Genomic DNA, 18871 nt, shown 5'->3' with positions numbered 1-18871 from the left:
CTCTCCTGCTCCTCACTTGAATGATGTTCATCAACATCTGGCCATTCTGTGCCTATAAGAGGACTAGGACTGCAGGTTGGAGGTAGAACAGAACACAGGGAAGCTCACCTAGAGCAGAGCAACAGAAGGGAGGCAGTGTGGGGATGTAGCTGTGGGGGCCTGGGGAATCCAAGCACCCGATCTACCCGATTTCAAACTACAGCCTGGCCTGGAGCCAGGCCATGTCACCTCAAAGGACTCCTGCCAAAAGTTTCTTTCTGTAGAAGCAGGGGTTTGGCCTACCTGAAGTTGTTTCTAGGCCTAACAGTCTTGATTACATTATGTCGTTTCAGCAGGCAAGGATTTCGTTAGGAACAAATTTACCTTTTAAATGAACCAGTAATAAAACTACATAGCAACTGAAGCCCAAGGAGACCAAAAGCTCAGAGGTAAGCTAGGTGGGAGGGAGCTGTTCCTGAATTGTAAGATGCGTCAATGACATGCAACCTGAGAAGTGAAACATAGAAAGCCATGGGGTTCACTGGATTTACAATGGCCACCATCATTGGGTCCCCTTGAACACATGAATACTTAACATCTGAAAATGCAGCCCCGCTTTTGGTGAAAAGAGTCCTCATAGCTCAATCCTCTCCCCCTACTGATTTTTCAAAAGCATTTAATCATCATTCCTATCCACATGCCCTAAACCTACCTTCCACAAGAATGTCATCGGTGGCTACCTCCCTGTACTGGGTGGCTTCCTTGATGATCCGCGTCATGTTTGGGGCAAACGCTCCAAGGTCCCTGACCGACCGCAGGTTGAAATGAAACTGCCCCGTGGCCATGGCCTTCAGCTCCTGCTCAGACGCGCTCTGCAGCCCCACGGAGATGATTCTCACCCCGTCTTCCCGCAGGGCCTTCGAGGCCTCCTCCACGTCATCCTCGGACTCGGCCGAAGCCAGGACCACCAGAATCGGGGGAAACTGCTTCTTGTCCCTCCCGCTGTCGGGCCTGGAGAAGTAGGTCCTGTGGGCCTCCCGGAGGGCTTGGCCTAGGCGCAGGGAGCCACCAACGAAGCCGAAGTTCTTCTTGAGGTGGTTCAGCATGGGGTTCCTGCTCTTGAACGTGCCCAGCTCGAACTCACTGTGGAGCTGGTCGCTGTACTGGGCCAGGGCCACGCGGTACTTGTGGGCCTCGATGGGGAGGCTGTTGATCATTCTGTTGATGAAGATTTTCACAAGAGGGAAGGACTTAGTTCCCAGGTGATCGGAGCTGTCCACCAGAAACACGACATCTGCGTACTCAGGACCTACAAACCCAGAAACATATAAACAAAGCAAGAACTTTAGAAATGTACTACCCTGTCTAATGCCATCTATGTATAGAAAAACTAATTTTCCATTATTTGTATCTTTAATACCTTCCCAATGAACTGAAAATAATAGCCTGAAATTACACATTCTCTCAAGAAATCTGTTTCTTGGGCTGATTCCTCACCCTCTCATTTGAACTCATCACAAATTAGGCATCACTTTTGCATGGAATTAATTAAAAATAGGTAAATTTAGAGAACTAAAAACCTTGGGTTTTTATAGCTTTAGTACAAAGCTAAACTTTTATAGTATGTGTATATATATATACACACATATATACGTATATATGTAAAAAATACGTATATATATATGTATTTATATATACACAGTATATATAACTTAACTTTAGTGGCTGATTCACCCTCCCTCCCCCCCTTTTTTTTTTGCTTTCAGAATTTCACCTCCATTTATATCAAGAGAATAAAAATTTTATTTATTTATTTTTTATTTTTTATTTTTTTAAAATTTTTATTTATTTTTGATAGAGAGAGAGAGAGAGAGAGAGAGAGAGAGAGGCAGAGACACAGGCAGAGGGAGAAGCAGGCTCCATGCACCGGGAGCCCGACGTGGGATTCGATCCTGGGTCTCCAGGATCGCACCCTGGGCCAAAGGCAGGCGCCAAACTGCTGCGCCACCCAGGGATCCCGAGAATAAAAATTTTAATTGAGAATCACATTGCCTCAAATTTGTTAGAATGGAGAAATCTGAATGACACTCTTTCATTTTGATTCCTCTTTAAGCAATGCAACGGTGATCTAATTTATATACATATTGGTTTTGTATTCCCAAGAGTTAGACTGAAAGTTTAAAAATACCTAAAAATCATAAAAATTTGACATATTTAAAGTTGTTTACAATATTTTTTGATGAACCAGATAAGTAAGCATTATAATTGGTCAAGTTATTCTTACAAAGTAAAACTTGATAGAAACCAGTATGCTAAACCTAGGAAAGGGATTTATAGCTTTAGCTTATATTACAAACAGTTTATATTACAAACAAATAGGAATACAATACTTTGTTGACCTTTTTAGGCTTCATTCAATGCCAGGTTCGATGCTAGGTATATAGAATTAGACTTTTATGTTGATAGGAAATCACTGGGTTTAAGCACAAAATGTCATTCATTGGTAATCTGCTGGTTTGAATTCAGAGTTCTCACCACTTTAGTAGAAGATCTATTTTCTGTCTGGGGAAGGGAGGGAAAGGTCTGTCTGACTGATGGTGTAGATTTAAGAAAATATGGTGTAATGGAACAAAGAACAGAAGTTCTGGCTTTGTTATCAGCTAACTCCACCTGCTCTCTCAAACCATTCAATATACTCGGGCCTCCCGTTCCTCACCTTTAAAATGAGTGGATTCAATTAGAAAATATGTACAGTCCTTCCTCACTCTGAGATTCTGATGAGCTGAAGTGGTTATAAGATAAATTTCAGTTTAACTCAGGCGGCTCAGCGATTTAGCGCTGCCTTCGGCCAAGGGCCTGATGATCCTGGAGACCCAGGATCAAGTCCCATGTCGGGCTCCCTGCACGAAGCCTGCTTCTCCCTCTGCCTGTGTCTCTGCCCCCCTCTCTCTCTCTCTGTCTCAAATAAATAAATAAATAAATAAATAAATAAATAAATAAATAATCAATCTATAAGATAAATTTCAATCAAATTAAAATAACTTCAACCTCTTCCTGTCTACAACCGCTAGGAAACCAGCGTTGGCACCCCACTTGTGGTTTCATTCTCTTGATAGCAATATGATTGAGGCATAGAGGGTAATATTCTTTCCTGTCTTCTAAAGAACCTAATTTCAACCAGTTTGAGACTCCTTTGATGACCATATAGCCAGCATTGACTTCAGAGGAAGAAATACGTGAGGGTGAATCAACATTGTCTTCCAAGAGAAGTCTGGAAATCCTACGAGGACTGTCAAGGAAGCCCTGCCCAAGGTGGCTGGACTTGGGATCAAAAGTGACCTTTCTGTTCATGAATGAACCCCCATATCTTGTATGAAGAAAGGAAATGTAGACAATTGGCACATGAGATAGATTTGGGTTCTGATATGGCCTGACATTATGTCTGAACCATGGAACAGCAGGGAAAAAGCACTGCCTCTCTTTAAAAAGCTTAATATCAAGCCCAGTGAAACATTAAAAGAAGATATTTATAGAATAAAGTCTAGTTTCTCTCTTCAGAAGGTCTTGACTTACTTCCAAGGTCAGAGTCCTTGAGAAAACCGTGAAAGCCAACATAGGTGGCCTTGGACATGGAGTGGCCAGTATAAGAACTCCCTATTTAGAGATGGTAGCGGCAGTGATGGGTACACCAGTATTTTGACTTCATGTCCACTGGATAAAGATTACTGACAGTAGACAGCTATGGAGCTTTCTCTTCAGGGAAAAAGCACTTTCTTTACAATAAGCAGACAGTTGAAATTGGAGCAAAATCTAGATACTTAACTAAGACAATATTTTGGCACAAATGAGCTAGGAAGAGACAGGCCAAATTTTCCAGGCCTGAATCTAATATTAAGAGACAGAATTTTCATGCAAACTCCCAAAAGACCTAAAAGGGGTTGAAATTGAGGACAAAATAACAGTTCTCATATCTTTGTATCATAACTAAGGAATAACATCCAGAAACAAATGATCTTTAAAGGAACACAGGTTGACATCAAAAAGAAATTGAGCTACCATCCATACCATTAAAATCAAAGCAAAAGCAAAATTCTTGATTTTTAAGTATGTCAAACTCATTATCTATTTTCCCTAGTGAAGATTAGGAAAAGAACCTTTTTTTTTTTTTTTTTTACTTACCAGAATCTTTGTTCATAGAGACAGAAGAACAAATTATTATGAGGAATAAAATCAGCAGCATTTTCATACTATGACCTAAAAAATCTCCAACTTGAAATCTGAAAAGGCAAAAATATAAACACCTAAAATTGTTGTGAATATTATTTTGGAGTCAAAACATGCACATAAAAGTACACAAAATTTTACAGCAAACTGGGTGCCACAGAAGGCAGAATTTCTGATTTTCTGAGCGGTGTGAAGTGCCCTAGGGAAAAAGATCCACAAACTGGACACAGCCATAGAAGATTTTCCTGGTTCAAGACCCTGTAGAAATATGAAATTTTGAATTGTCAAAGGAGGCAGCCAGCATTCTAGTTCCAACGATATTTTGTGTCTCTATTAGTCATTTTCCCTGTACCCTGTGTTACCCTTGGTCCCCTCACTGCCAAAATAACTTAGAGTTCACAGCTGGAACACAGTCTAAGACTTGATTTGTAATTTCTCCATCATGAACATGTAGGTGTGTATCCTATTTGAGAAGTATTTTTAGATCTGGTCAAAATTCCATTTTTCTCTTCCTACACAATTAGAAAGCTAACCATTTTCTTTTATCCTTAAATTTGAGAGAAAACATAAAAGTAGTGAACCTCCATTTTCCATATAGCTATCTTGCTCCTTGAAAGGACTCCATTTGCACCATTTTGCTTCCAACTACCTAGAACTGTGTGAGGCAAGGGTTTTCCAATTCTACTTTGTCCTAAAGCATTTTCATCCACCTACTAGAAGTATTCACTTCATAGAATGAAATAAAATATTAAATATACTAAAAATAAATATTTTCATGAGGAAGGTTGGGCTTTATTCATTCATTCATCCACTCAATGAAAAAAAAATCAATGAATCCATATTAATAAACTAGTATCTCTCTTTCTTGCTTAATTCTTGCCCAAACATGAATTTGCAATATTATATATGTCTGTCTCACTGCTTGTCAGGCAGGCTCCCAGTACTTAGTACTTTATCCCTTCAGAAAAGGGACCTGTGCCATGCAAAATTCCATCCCCATTTCCTCACCTACTCTATCATCCCTCTGACATTTTGGAATTTGGGACTCTGTTCCTTCATAAGAAGCCTAGATGATACAAACTTTTCAGGCTGTAAGTCAATTTATCAATCCTATTCCGAGGTAATTTAGTGAACTGAAAGGGGTTCACAAGAGATTGTTTTTAGTTCAATCCTTTCATTTTTTTTTTTTTTTAGAGACTATTTATTTATTTATTTATTTAAATATTTATTATAGACAGAGAGAGAGAGAGAGAGAGAGAGAGAGAGATGGGGGCAGAGACTCCGGCAGAGGGAGAAGCAGGCTCCATGCAGGGAGCCCAACGTGGGACTCGATCCTGGGACTCCAGGATCGCGCCCTGGGCCAAAGGCAGGCGCCAAACCGCTGAGCCACCCAGGGATCCCCCAACCCTTTCATTTTTAGAGGAATGTTAGTCCTAAGTAGATTGCCCAAAATGAAAACCAAGCTGTGATGTCTACAAACTTTCTATTACTATACATGACAATGAGTTCTAACATTTATTGGGCCTTTACTATGTGTCATGCCCTGTCTAACTGCTCTATGTTTGTTCTCCTGTTTGGTATTGATAACAAACCTGGTAGCAGGTGATATTATCCTTTTTTTGAAGATAAGAAAACCGATTCATAAAAGGAAAGTAGGTAACAGACACAAAGTCACATTGATAAAATGGGCCACAGTTGGGCATAGAGACCACATAAGATTTGTTCTTACAAACCAACCCTGCATCCCAAACTCAACATTGTGGAGACTACAAGTGTCTCCAAGTTTCTCTCTGAAAGTTAAAACCTGGATAGAAAAGTGAGGATTAGGAAAGGACACAGTAATCCCAAAGTAGCATGAAGCATCTGGAAATTTCCCCATGCAGATGATCAATACCAGTGATACAACAAAGGCTGAGTTCTTTGAAATAACATCTTGCAAAATAATTTTCTCACATCCTTTAAATGGAATACAAAATATGGTATGTTATAAATCTATAAAGTGTAGAATCCTACATGCAAAAGGTTTATCTTGAAGTGCATACATGCCATGTTTTTGTGTACAGTAAGACGAGTAGTGGGCTAAGCCTCCAAACTCATACTTAGAAGGCTTGGGATCATTTTGACCATATCAAAATATGGATAAACTGCCTATAATCTGTCTGCTGTTCTATTCCCAGACATGGCCAGGATTTACATAAATTTTTAAGATATCTGAATATTTTTAAAAAATTAAAAATACCTGAAGACATGAGGGGAGAATAAAGGAGAGATACTTATGTAAAGTAACAACATAAAATTTAAATTCATTGTACACTCCATCTTAACAATGAGATTGTTATAGAAATACAAAAAAAATACTCTCAAAGGCACAGTTCTCTTTAAATTTTGTTGTAATTCATTTATTCGGAATCAAACAAGCTAAAGTCAATACACTTCTTCTGGAAATTATATGCTATAAAAAGTTTTTTAAAAATCTGGATCTCTGTAAACTTTCTGTTGAGAGGTAGAATGTTTCTAATTTAAATCACAGCTGCAAAAGCAACACAGCCACCAAACTCTTGGCTTCAAACCCAGAATGTTTAGAACTTGTGCAACACCTCTCTTGAGGCTATTAAGAACCAGGGGTTTCAGGGAGACCTCTGCCCCATGCAAGCCAATTCATAATCTAGGACAGTCTGCAAAAAAAAAAAAAAAAAAATATTAACAGCCCAGAGAGGACTGTAAAGAGACTTCAGCAAAATTGAGATAAATGCCATTTTTTCCCTTTAAAATGATTATGCAAGATACATCATTTCTAAGCATATGGATTTTATTTTTCTTCAGAAATAAGAATATGGTCAGCTGTTGCACCATAAGAAATAATACTGGGTCTGTGCTCCAAAGTTCAGGGTAAATTGTCACTTGCCTATTTACCCCCACCCCCATCTCTTCACTATTTCCCTTCCTTGAGCCATTCTACTTCTCAGGAATCAAAAGGTAGAAAGAAAAATATTCAAAGAGGGACTTAATGTACAAGCTGAAATGCTGCAGCACAAATCCTTGGCACATGATAAGAACAAGTAAACAGTGAATCAATGATGGCAAGCAGTACAAAACGCACAAGTACTCTTGGGGCAAGCAAGCTGCATAGTTTTACTGCTAAGGTCATGTTTTTCCCCCAACTGTAGTTTCTAGAATCTCAAAAAGAGGCAGTATAGATTGATCATTTTGAACAAGGTCATTAGGACCTTGCCATTTTGTAAAATGGACACTTGTGTGCAGAGTACACACATACATATATAAGCGCTCCTACACACACACACACACACACAGACTCTGTCACACATTTATACACAATGGAATATTACTCAACCATCAAAAAGAATGAAATCTTGTCATTTGCAAGGATGTGGATGGAGCTAGGGAGTATTATGCTAAATGAAGTCAGTCAGAGAAACACAAATATCACATGATTTCACTCATGTGTGGAATTTAAGAAACAAAACAGGAGAACATGGGGGGAAGAAAAGAGGCAAACCAGAAAATAGAATCTTAACTATAGCAAACAAACTGAGGGTTACCGGAAGGGAGGAGGGGGGAGATAGGTTAAATGGGTGATGGGTATTAAGGAGGTCACTTGTGATGAGCACTGGCTGTATGGAAGTGATCAATCACTAGATTCTACACTTGAAACTAACACTACACTGTATGTTAACTAACTGGAATTTAAACAAAAACTTGAAAAAGTAAATAAGTATTAAAAATCCGAAATTCATCGTTAGCAAATCAACTCCTTCGGTATATAAAAAAAAGAATATGCCGTTATCAAGTTGGGTTTAGCTCAGGAATACAAGGATTGCATTTCAAAGATATAATCTAAGTCTGTAAATCTAAATACGTATTTACAAAATGCATGAATATAACTTACCACTTTAAGAGACTAAAGAAAATAAAAAGTAAATGCAAAACAAAACCCATTCAAAATCATAATTTAAAAAAAAAAACCCTCTAACAAACCAGGAATAGAAGTAAACTTAATCTGAAAAGAAAGAATTTTAAAAATCTGTAGTATATATCATCCTAATGAGGACATTTTAGAAGTACTTTTTTTTAATTAAGTGTAATTTACAGTTTATTAATTTCAGGTGTACAATATAATGATTCCACAATTCTATACATTACTCAGTGTTCATTATAAGTATACTCATCAACATACTCTTAATCCCCTTTATCTATTTCACTCATCCTCCCACTCACCTCCCCTCTGGCAACCAACAGTTTTTCTCTGCATTTAAGCATCTGGTTTTTGTCTTTTGTTAGTTTCTTAAATTCCACACACGAGTGAAATCATATGGTACTTGTATTTTCTGTCTGCCTTATTTCATTTAGCATGAATACCCTGTAGGTCCATCCATGTTGTTGCAAGTGGCTACATTTCATTCTTTGTTATGGTTAATATTTCATTGTATATATACATATCACATCTTCTTTATCTATAGATGGGTTGTTTCCATATCTTGGCTTTGTAAATAATGCTGCAATAAACATAAGGAGGCATATATTTTTTAAATTAGTGTTCTCATTTAAAAATTTTAAAAATTTATCTATCTATCTTCTTATTTATTTGAGAGAGAGAGAGAGAGAGAGAGAGAGCAAGAGAAAGAAAGAGCATGAGCAGGGTGAGGAGTAAAGGGAGAAGCAGACTCCCTGCTGAGCAGGAAGCCTGATGTGGGGCTCAATCCTGGACTCTAGGATTATAACCTGAGCCAAAAGCGTACACTAACTGAGCCACCCAGGCTCCCCCTCGTTTTTTTCTTGTAAAGATTTTTATTTATTTATTTGAGAGAAAGAGAGCGAGTGGGCACGAATGGGGGAAAGGGCAGAGAGAGAATGTCCAACCAGATTCCTACTAAGCACAGAGCCTGATGTGGAGCTCCATCTCACAACCTGACCCATGAGATCAGGACCAGAGCTGAAATCAAGAGTTGGACGCTTAACCAACTGAGTCACCCAGGTGCCCCATAATGGTTTCATTTTCCTTTGGGTAAATACCCAGCAGTGGAATTGCTGGATCATATGATAGTTCTATTTTTAAGTTTTTGAGGAACCTCCATACTGTTTTCCCCAGTGGCGACACCAATTTGCAGTCCCACCAACAGTGTACCATAAAACTCCTAGAAGAAAACATAGGCAATAATTTCTTTGACACAGCTGCAGAAACATTTTTCTAGATGGATCTCTTCAGGCAAGAGAAACAAAGGCAAAATTAAACTATTGGAAGCACACTAAAAAAGTCTTTGTACAGAAAAGGAAATCAATAAGGAAACCCGCTGAATGGGAGAAGATATTTGCAAATGATAAATCTCATAAGGAGTTAATATAAAATTAACTTAAATATAAATATAAATATAAAATATAAAATGAACTTACACTACTCAACACCAAAAGACTCCAAATGATCAGATTAAAAAATGAGCTGAGGACCCAAATAAACATTTTTCCAAAGAAGACATGCAGATGGCCAACAGACTCATGAAAAGATGCTCAACATCACTCATCATCAGGGCAAGACAAGTCAAAACTACTATGAGCTATCACCTTACACTAGTCAGAATGGCTGAAATAAAAAAAGACAAGAAATAATAAGTGTTGGTGATCATGTGGAGAAAAGGAACCCTCATGACTGTTGGTGGGAAGTACTCTCTTTAAAATGAGGAATCAGAAAAGGTGGCCCTCCTTCACTCGTAGGTTCTAGCAAAATTAAATCCATAAGGATTGAAAAAAAGAACAAGAACACATAAAACTGTCATTGTTTGCAAGTGACATCACTGTTTAAATCTATAGCCAAATTATTAAAAATAGCAAATATTTTAGGTCTTTCCGCATAGTATCAAGATATAAAATTCAATTGTATTTCCACATAACTAGAAAACTTAAGTCTTTTTGTAAGAGTCAAGTTAATGAAACATCAACATAGGGGCACCTGGTTAGCTCAGTCAGTTAAGCATCCAACTCTTGGTTTCAGCTCAGGTCATTATCTCCTAGGTTGTGGGATCAAACTCTGCATCAGGCTCCCCACTCAGCAAGGAGTCTATTTGAAGATTCTCTCCCTCCACTTCTCCCCCCACTCTCTTTCTCTTTCAAATAAAAAAAAATAGTATCAACATATCAAATATCAAGAAAAACATTAAAGTACACAAAAGATTGACCATAAAATGTATAAAACTTTACTAAAGGATGAGTGACCAAAATAAAAAGACAAATGATGTCAACTCTCTACAATCTCTTCAAGAAGATAGAAGCAAATAGAATAATTCCTAACTCATTTTATGAAGGTAGCATTGCCCTAATACCAAAACTTAATAAACACATTGCAAGAAAATAGACCAATCTGTCTCATGAACATAGATGTGAAAATCTGCCATAAAATTTTAGCAAATCCAATTGAACAATGTATGAAAAGAATTATACACCATGGCCAAATGACATTTATTCCAGTAAGTAAGTCTGGTTCAACATTTGAAAAATCAATGACCGTAACCTATCACATCAATGGCCTAAAGAAAAAAAATTACATGATCATGTCATCAAATATAGAGAAATAATTTAACAAAATTTAACACCCACTCATGATAAAAAATCTCAGTAAATTAGGAATACAGGGAAAATTCCTCAACTTGATAAAGAATATCTACAAAAAACCTATAGCTAACATCATACTTAATGGTGAGAAACAAAGCTTTTTAAGTTTAGGAAAAAGGGAAGGTTGTCCTCTTTCACCACTGTATTTCAACATCACTTTGGAAACCCTACCTAATACATTAAGGCAAAGAAAGTATGTGGTGTCAATGCAATCCCTATCAAAATTCCGATGGCATTTTTCACAGAAATAAAACAATTTTAAAATTTGAATAGAACCACAAAAGACCCCAAGTAGACAAAGCAATATTAAGAATCACCAAGCTGGAGGCATCACACTTTCTGATTTCAAACTCTAGTACAAAGCTATACTAATTAAAACAGTACGGTATGATATTGGCATAAAAACCAGACCCAGATCAATGGAACAGACTAGAGAGCCCAGAAATAAATCGTTAATTTATGGTCAATTTACAACAAAGGAGCCAAGAACATACCGTGAAGAAAGGACAGTCCCTTCAATAAATGGTGTTGGAAAAATACAGAGACATGCAAAAGAATAAAGCTGGACCTCTATCTCACACCACACACAAAAATGAACTCAAAATGGATTAAAGATTTGACACCAAAAACAAAGCAACAAAAAGCAAAAATAAACAAGTGGGACTTCATCAACCAAATACCACAGTGTGGTATTAACAAAATAATCGAGAAATATATCATTGAAACAGGAGAGTGACCCCAGAAGTAGATCCACAAAATATCATCCATTGATCTTTAACAATGGAGCAAACCAATACAGTGGAGACAAGATAATCTTTTTTTTTTTTTTAAGATTTTATTTATCCATTCATGATAGACAGAGAGAGAGAGAGAGAGGCAGAGATACAGGCAGAGGGAGAAGCAGGCTTCATGCAGGGAACCTGACGTGGGACCTGATCCCGGGACTCCAGGATCACGCCCCCCGGCCAAAGGCAGGCACTAAACCACTGAGCCACCCAGGGATCCCTGAGACAAGATAATCTTTTTAATAAATCATTTTAGAACAACTGGACATTCACACACACACACACACACACACACACACACTTAACACACCTAGACACAGACCTTACACTCTTCACAAAAATGTAACTAAGACAGTATCAAGAGAATGAGAAGATAGGTCCCTACACACACTGGCAGAAAATATTTGCAAAAGACACATCTGATAGATGACTGTTGGCCAAAATACACAAAGAACTCTTAAAACTCAAGAAAAAAAAGAACCCAATTAACAATGGGCCAAAGAACCTTAACAAATATCTCAAAGAACATTTACAGATAACAAATAAGGATAGGAAAAGATGCTCCACATCACATGTCATCAGGGAATTGCAAATGAAAGCAACTAGATAACACTGCACACCTATCAGAATGGCCAAAACCCAAAACACAGACATCACCAAATGCTGGCAAGAAGCAGAGCAGCAGAAACTCTTTAACTCCTAGTGGGAATGCAAAATGGCATAGCTACTTTAGAAGACAGTTTGGTGGCTTCTGGCAAAACTAAACATACCCTTACCAAGTGGCCTATCACTTGTGCTCCATGGTATTTACCCAAAGGAGTTAAAAACTTCTGTCCACCCAAAAACGTGCACGTGGATCTTAATGGCAGCTTTATTCATAATTCTCAAAACCTGGAAGCAACCAAGATATCCTTTAGCAGGTGAATGGGTAAATAAACTGGGCAGCCAGACAATGGAAACATTCAGAGCTAAAAAGAAATATGCCACTAAGCCATGAAAGACATAGATAAGGCTTAAGTACATATTACTTGGTAAATGAAACCAATATCTTAAAGGCTACATACTGTATGATTCCAACTATATAACATCCTGAAAAAGGCAAAGCTACAGAGACCATAAAAAGATCAGTGGTTGCCAGGAGTTAGGAGAGAAGGTGGGGTGAATAGACATAGCACAGAGGATTTCTACTCTATATGATACTATAATGGTGGATACAGGTCATTATAAATTTGTCTGAACCCATTAGAATATACAAAACCAAGAATGAACCGTAATATAAACTTTGGTTAGTGATGGTGTATCAGTGTAGATTCATCAATTGTAACAAATGTACCACCGGATGGGGGTGTTGATAATGGTAGAGGCTATGTAAATGTAGGGCCCAGGGGTATATAGGAAATCTCTATACCTTCTGCTCAATTTTCCTGTGAACCTAAAGCTGCTCTAAAAAAAAAAAAAAAAAAAAAAAGATTTTTTTTTTTTTAAAGAAAATAAATAATAAACACAAGATGCAAGATAGAGGTTGCATAGGATGTAGGAGGCAGGGCAATGGGATTGGGAGTAAACATCATAGATATGTTACTGCTAATATTCCAGTTTTCATATGGGTAGAGTTTCATAGGCTTATTATATTACCAGTAAATAAGCAAATAAATAGAAAGTCTTACAAGGACCTATGGATGAAAGCCAACAACGAACTAAAGGATTAGGATTAATTCAATTTTGTACCTGAGATCCAGTAAATCTGTAGAAAAGTTTTAAAAATTTTGGTTAAATACAGCTAGAGTAAAGAAAAAGTATCAGGTTATTAAGAAAACAACCTAGTGACATGTTGAGGGTGGATATGGAACAGTTAAAGGGATAAATCTGTCCCCCTGTGATTGTTATCTGTGATAAGTCCTGTATTAGTGGAATGGCAAACAGGGAAGCAAAAATATATTTTGACCAAAAAAAATTTACTCAAGTTCAGGACTCTCCCAGCATCCCACAGGACCCAATAAAAGGAACTCAAATAAAATTTCACCAATGATAAATCACCTAACATAATTATGATTCCAGTAGCAGACATCTCTAGCTGTTCACCAATATTTATGCTGCCCCTTCTGCATTGCAGAGTTGTCACTGTGCCATGTCTGCAAGCTGGGGACGGCCTGTCCCAGACCCACGTGCGATGGCTAAATGATGGCCATTCTGGCCAGGGGAACAGGAACAGAAATGACGTCACCCACTTCCCAGCCCAGCCTTATGCCTCCCACAGGGACTCTCCCATCTCCTCTTCCCTTCCAGTTGGCTGCAATGGAGACAACCTCAAATAACAAATGTTGATGATGGCAGAGCCACTCTCGGCCTGGGGACCTGATAACTGTGAGGAAACGGGCTGCTCCATGAATGTGCTTATACACCTACTTCTGTTAAGTCACTGATAATGTAAATTACCATTGTGTTTTCCAGTATACATTATTGGGTTTCTTTGCTACAAGCTCCCAACACTTGTAAAGGTAGGATAGCACAAAATAGTAGGAGCAGGGAAGAATTTGCGATCAGGGCATAGGAAAATTCCTGAGGCACAAGGAGAATCAGTCCACCAATAATGACTCTGAGGTCACCCTGCAATTACACTATGATCCAGTTGTAGGCTATGTAGCCTCGCGGCCAAACGCACAGGTTCTGGCATCAGACTACCCGATTAAATCCTGCTTGTGTGGCCCACTAACTGAGTGACCAGGCAAGTAATATAATCCCTCTGAACCTATTTCTCATCTACAAAATGGGGTTAGTAACTGCATCCACTTCAAGGGATTGTTGTAGGGGTTACACAAACTGATGATACATGTAAAGGAGCTGGCATAGCTGCCGTAGATATTAAATAAATGATAGCTGTAATTTTTATAGTTATTGCCATCTTTACAATGGGACTACTTGTGAGTAAAGCCATCTAGAAAATATCTGGCTAAGGAATACCCTGGAAAGGAACTGTTCCCTCAAGCCTTTCCCTGACCAATTTCCCAGCCTTAGCTTTTGTATAACATGTCATGCTTTTCTATACCTCTTCATGACCATCATCTCTGAATCCTGCACCACTCATGAGGTAGGTGGGAATTATTATTTCACAAAAGAAACATCTGAGGCTTAGCAAAACTGTACATTTCTCCAAGCCACACCAGCCTCAGGGCTCTGAGGTTAGGACTTTTTCCATTACATTATACTGCTTTTCTTGAGGCAAAGCCTTACATCCATGCATCTAGTTTTCTGAGGATGAAGGAATTTTATCTAATGTGTTAGAATGCATCAGATAATCTAGGTTTGTAATTATTTTTTATTGGAAATGATTTCTTCGAATTGTTTTCTTTCTGAATGAATATCGACCGCTATGAATTTTTGCTCTTTACAGCCAATCCTGTTAAGTCTAAATAGAGGTTTCTCACCTCCAAGTTGCCGTTTTTCCTTATTTGGCTGAAGCTACAAAAAGGCAGCCATACTGACACAATTCATAAAAGCCAACAATGACATCAGCTATCCTGAAATTGTCCAGTAATACCCAGAAGGGCCAGGGAGGTAATGAAATATTTTGGGTCATTGATAAAATATTTATTCATTTTAGCCAAATCAAAAGCATACATGGCTTAGGATGGCAGGAAATAGAAATTAGATCTAAACGGCCCCCTTCTATATCCTGGCAGTTAAGCCCAAAGTAGATATTTGACAAATATCTACTAATTGTTGACCTCTTAAGTTTCAGGCTTAGAAAAGCACAAAGTAATTGAAGAGATTCAGATACAGAGCAGCATTCTAAACTTGGCATGGATTTTCTCTATCAGCTTTGAAAAATATTAGATATCTTTGGAAAATATTCTGACTCGCATTGAGCAAACAAAGTAAAGAGTAACTCATAACATCCCTGGTTTGATGGACTATAACAGGGGTGAGGGGGCAGGGGAGTGTTTTCAGAAAGAATAAGAAAAGCAAATACTTACCGGGTACTTATTGTGTACCAGCCATTATTCTAAGGGCTAGACTTGATCCTCTCAACCACACAGTAAGCATCAATAAATACTACTCATTTCATAGATGAGATTGAGTCAGAGGATAAAGTGACTTGCTAAAAGTCACACAGCTATTAATAGAAGTGGAATCAATCAAATGTGAATATAGTATCCCCAACTGTTTGCCTACACTAAGGGACACAGACCTAAATCTAATTTTGAGCTGTAACAAATACACTAAATAAATAACATGCATAATTTAACAGTTAATTGTTGACTGTAACCGCCATCTCAGTAAAAAATATACTATTATTACAAAGTTGCCCGGGCTAGAAACGTAGGAGTTACCATGAATTCCTCATTTTCATACCCCTAAGCAAACACTGTTGGTTTGAAGACCTAGATCTCAGATCCAGCCATTTCTCAACACATTGACTTCCATCCTAATCTAAGACGTCATTGTCTCACCTGGATTTTGGTGAAAGTTTCCTAATTGGACTTCCTGCTTCTACTCTCCCAACTACCAATTATTCTAGAATGTTTTAAATTTAAAAAGGAGATGATATCACACACCTATTCAAAATTCCTTACCTTGTCTATCCAGGCCCTATATGTTCTGGATCCTACTAATCCACTAACCTCATCTCCTTATCTTCCCCTCCTTCACCCTACTCTGGCTTCACTCATCTGGCTTTTCCTTGAACAGGACTTGCTGTTCTACCTCAAAGTAGAATATTTGAATTTTCTGCTTCCTTACTTTGCTTAGATGTTTGTTTAAATATCAGATGCCCTTATACTTTTAGTTAGCATCCTATTGAAAATAATTTCCCCTTATATACCTTCCCCCATCTTCATCATAATATTGACTGTGGAAAAAAAATAAACTTGAATGTTTTAAGATAAAGTGTAACCAAAATATTTGGGCCAGGTTGCCTTGTGACTTACTTGGTCAATAGGATGTGGCACAAGCAAGGTCCTGAAACGTTTAATACTATGTCATAAGAAGCCGTGCAGCTTCCATCCAAGCTCATGGAATTCTTGGAGCATGAGAAGCAGCAATCACCAGGTAAGAATATCACTATTCTGGGATCGCCTTATTATGAAGCCCAAGCTGGCCCCATAAAGGAGCTATGTGGGGGCGAGAGGAAGAGAAAGATGCTTCACTAGACTTCATATGATCTAGCCATTAAGTGCAGGTACCAGACATGTGATTGAAAAAGCTTTCTTAATAACTCCAGCCCCAGCCATCATCTGACAGAGACCTTGAGCAAGGACTACTGGGAGAGACCAACCAACCCACACAACCATGAGACAAATTATTTTTTAGACCACTATGTTTTGGAATGGTTCATTTTGCAAAATTAGATAACTGGTACAGAGAGGAAGGTCCAGGCTTAGTTTTTTCAAATGCTGAGTTTGAGATGTTCACATGTCATGGAAGTGGAGACATCCTGAAGACGGACATGTAGTATTATGGCTCTACTGATCATCTTCATACTCCTGAGTACAGCCACAAGCTTTGGCCCAACAGTGCATTGGTCCTTAGGTCCTTAGTGCATTAGTCCACTAAAAACAGACTAAAATCATGAACTCGGTCAGATTGGGGAGGAAGGGAAGCAGACCTGTGCTATGATGCCAGTGAAGCAAGTCCAGAGGACTGCAGAGAATCAAAAAAGCAGCATTTTTATGCCTTGAGAGGGAAGGGGGAATAGGGGTACAGAGAGGATTTTTCTGGAAGAGGACTGCTTCAGCCAGTTCTAAAGGACAGGTACTTGATCTCAAGCATGAGTGCTCCTCAAGGAAATAAAGATGTTGACAATAGGGGTAGTAGAGTTATTGATGAATGACATCATTTTCAGGAACTTGAGGCCAATAACTAGGCAAATTGCATTGCCTTGGCAATTGCCCCATTAAGTAATTTCTATATTAATCTCTGAAGGACACATAAAGGACCCTGCCTGCATTACTTTAAAAGCTGTCAGAAAAAGAAAATAAATTAAAACAAAATGCAAAATATGGTATGCAAATTCATGTACTTGTTTGTTCATTTAACATTTTCCAAGGTCATATTTCATTCTAAACCCCCCTGTACTGGTTATTCTCTTACAAAAAAAATTACAAAAGCCATGGTTTTGCTTTTGGGGGGAAGGAAAGCCTTTATTTTTATAGTTCAAAAAGTGCTTAGACTTAATAACCACTATATGAAGTAGACCCAACTATTCCCATTTTATAGATATTAATACTGAAACTTAGGAAGATCGAGGGATTATCCCAAGGTCACTAACTGGCAAACAGCAGGATTTGGATTCAAAATTATCTACTCCTCAGAGGGCTGCTTCTTGCTTTAAGGAGGTCCAGTGTAAGTGGGCAAACACACTACACATATGTAAAGCTGTGAAAAGACCATTGGAAAATAGTGTGACTAAGTGAAATGGGCACAAGGGAAAGACAGGCAAGGAAGGAGGATTGTGAGGGCCACCTTTGGTGGCAGCGGGTTTGAGCTAGATTTTGTGTAAAGTGATAAACTTGTTTTTATGGGGAAGGGGGAAATGTGTGGGCCACATAGCAGCAGTGCAGTGCTGGTTTAATGAGAGTGAACTAGAAAGAAATGGCTCCTGCATTTTCAGGTATTTACACCAGTGGTTCTCACATGGAGATTTTGTCCTCAGGGGACATTTGGCAATGTCTAAAAAGTTTTTTTATTTTTACTGCTGGGCGAGAGGACAATACTACAGGCATCTAGTGGGTAGAGGCCAGGGGTGCTGCTAAACATCCTATAACACACAGGACAGTCCTCCACAACAAAGAATTATCTTAACCAAATGTCAGTAGCTGGAAAACTACACAGGTTAAGAAATCCTGACCTACACATATTTACCACATTGTATTAGGGCTTTCAAGAGAAATATAACCAATAGGGTATAATTATATATATATATAATATATATATTATAGGGTATAATTATATATAATTATATTATAGGGTATAATATATATGTAATTATATAATATTATAGAATTATACCCTATTATATATAATTACACCCTATTGGTTATATTTCTATATAACCAATATATTTCTATATATATAATTACACACCTATATTGATCCATATCTATCTATCTATATTATATAACCCTATTGGTTATATATATATATATAGTGTATATATGTGTAGCCTTCTATGAAGAGAGAAGGACTTAACTCATGTGAGGTGGGGACTGGCAAGTCTGAAGTCTTGAAGGGTAAGCTGAAAATTCTGGCCAGAGCTTATGTGC

At 38.1% G+C, this 18871-nt stretch overlaps 1 protein-coding gene across 1 annotated transcript in view; it reads right to left on the bottom strand.

Moving 5' to 3' along the window:
- COL6A6 (collagen type VI alpha 6 chain) overlaps positions 1–18871 on the bottom strand; it is a 136864-nt gene that overhangs the window by 102706 nt on the left and 15287 nt on the right. The window contains exons 2-3 of the mRNA XM_026015506.2: positions 4159–4256; positions 692–1288 (exon numbers count right to left, since the gene is read on the bottom strand). Coding sequence (XP_025871291.1) covers positions 692–1288; positions 4159–4225 — 664 coding nt within the window. The 5' untranslated portion in view covers positions 4226–4256. The remainder of the gene's footprint in view (positions 1–691; positions 1289–4158; positions 4257–18871) is intronic.

Source organism: Vulpes vulpes, chromosome 11, assembly GCF_048418805.1.
Source record: "Vulpes vulpes isolate BD-2025 chromosome 11, VulVul3, whole genome shotgun sequence".
NCBI lineage: Eukaryota > Metazoa > Chordata > Mammalia > Carnivora > Canidae > Vulpes > Vulpes vulpes.
The sequence above is the reverse complement of the archived record's forward strand: the minus strand, read 5'-3'. Positions and strand labels throughout refer to the sequence as shown.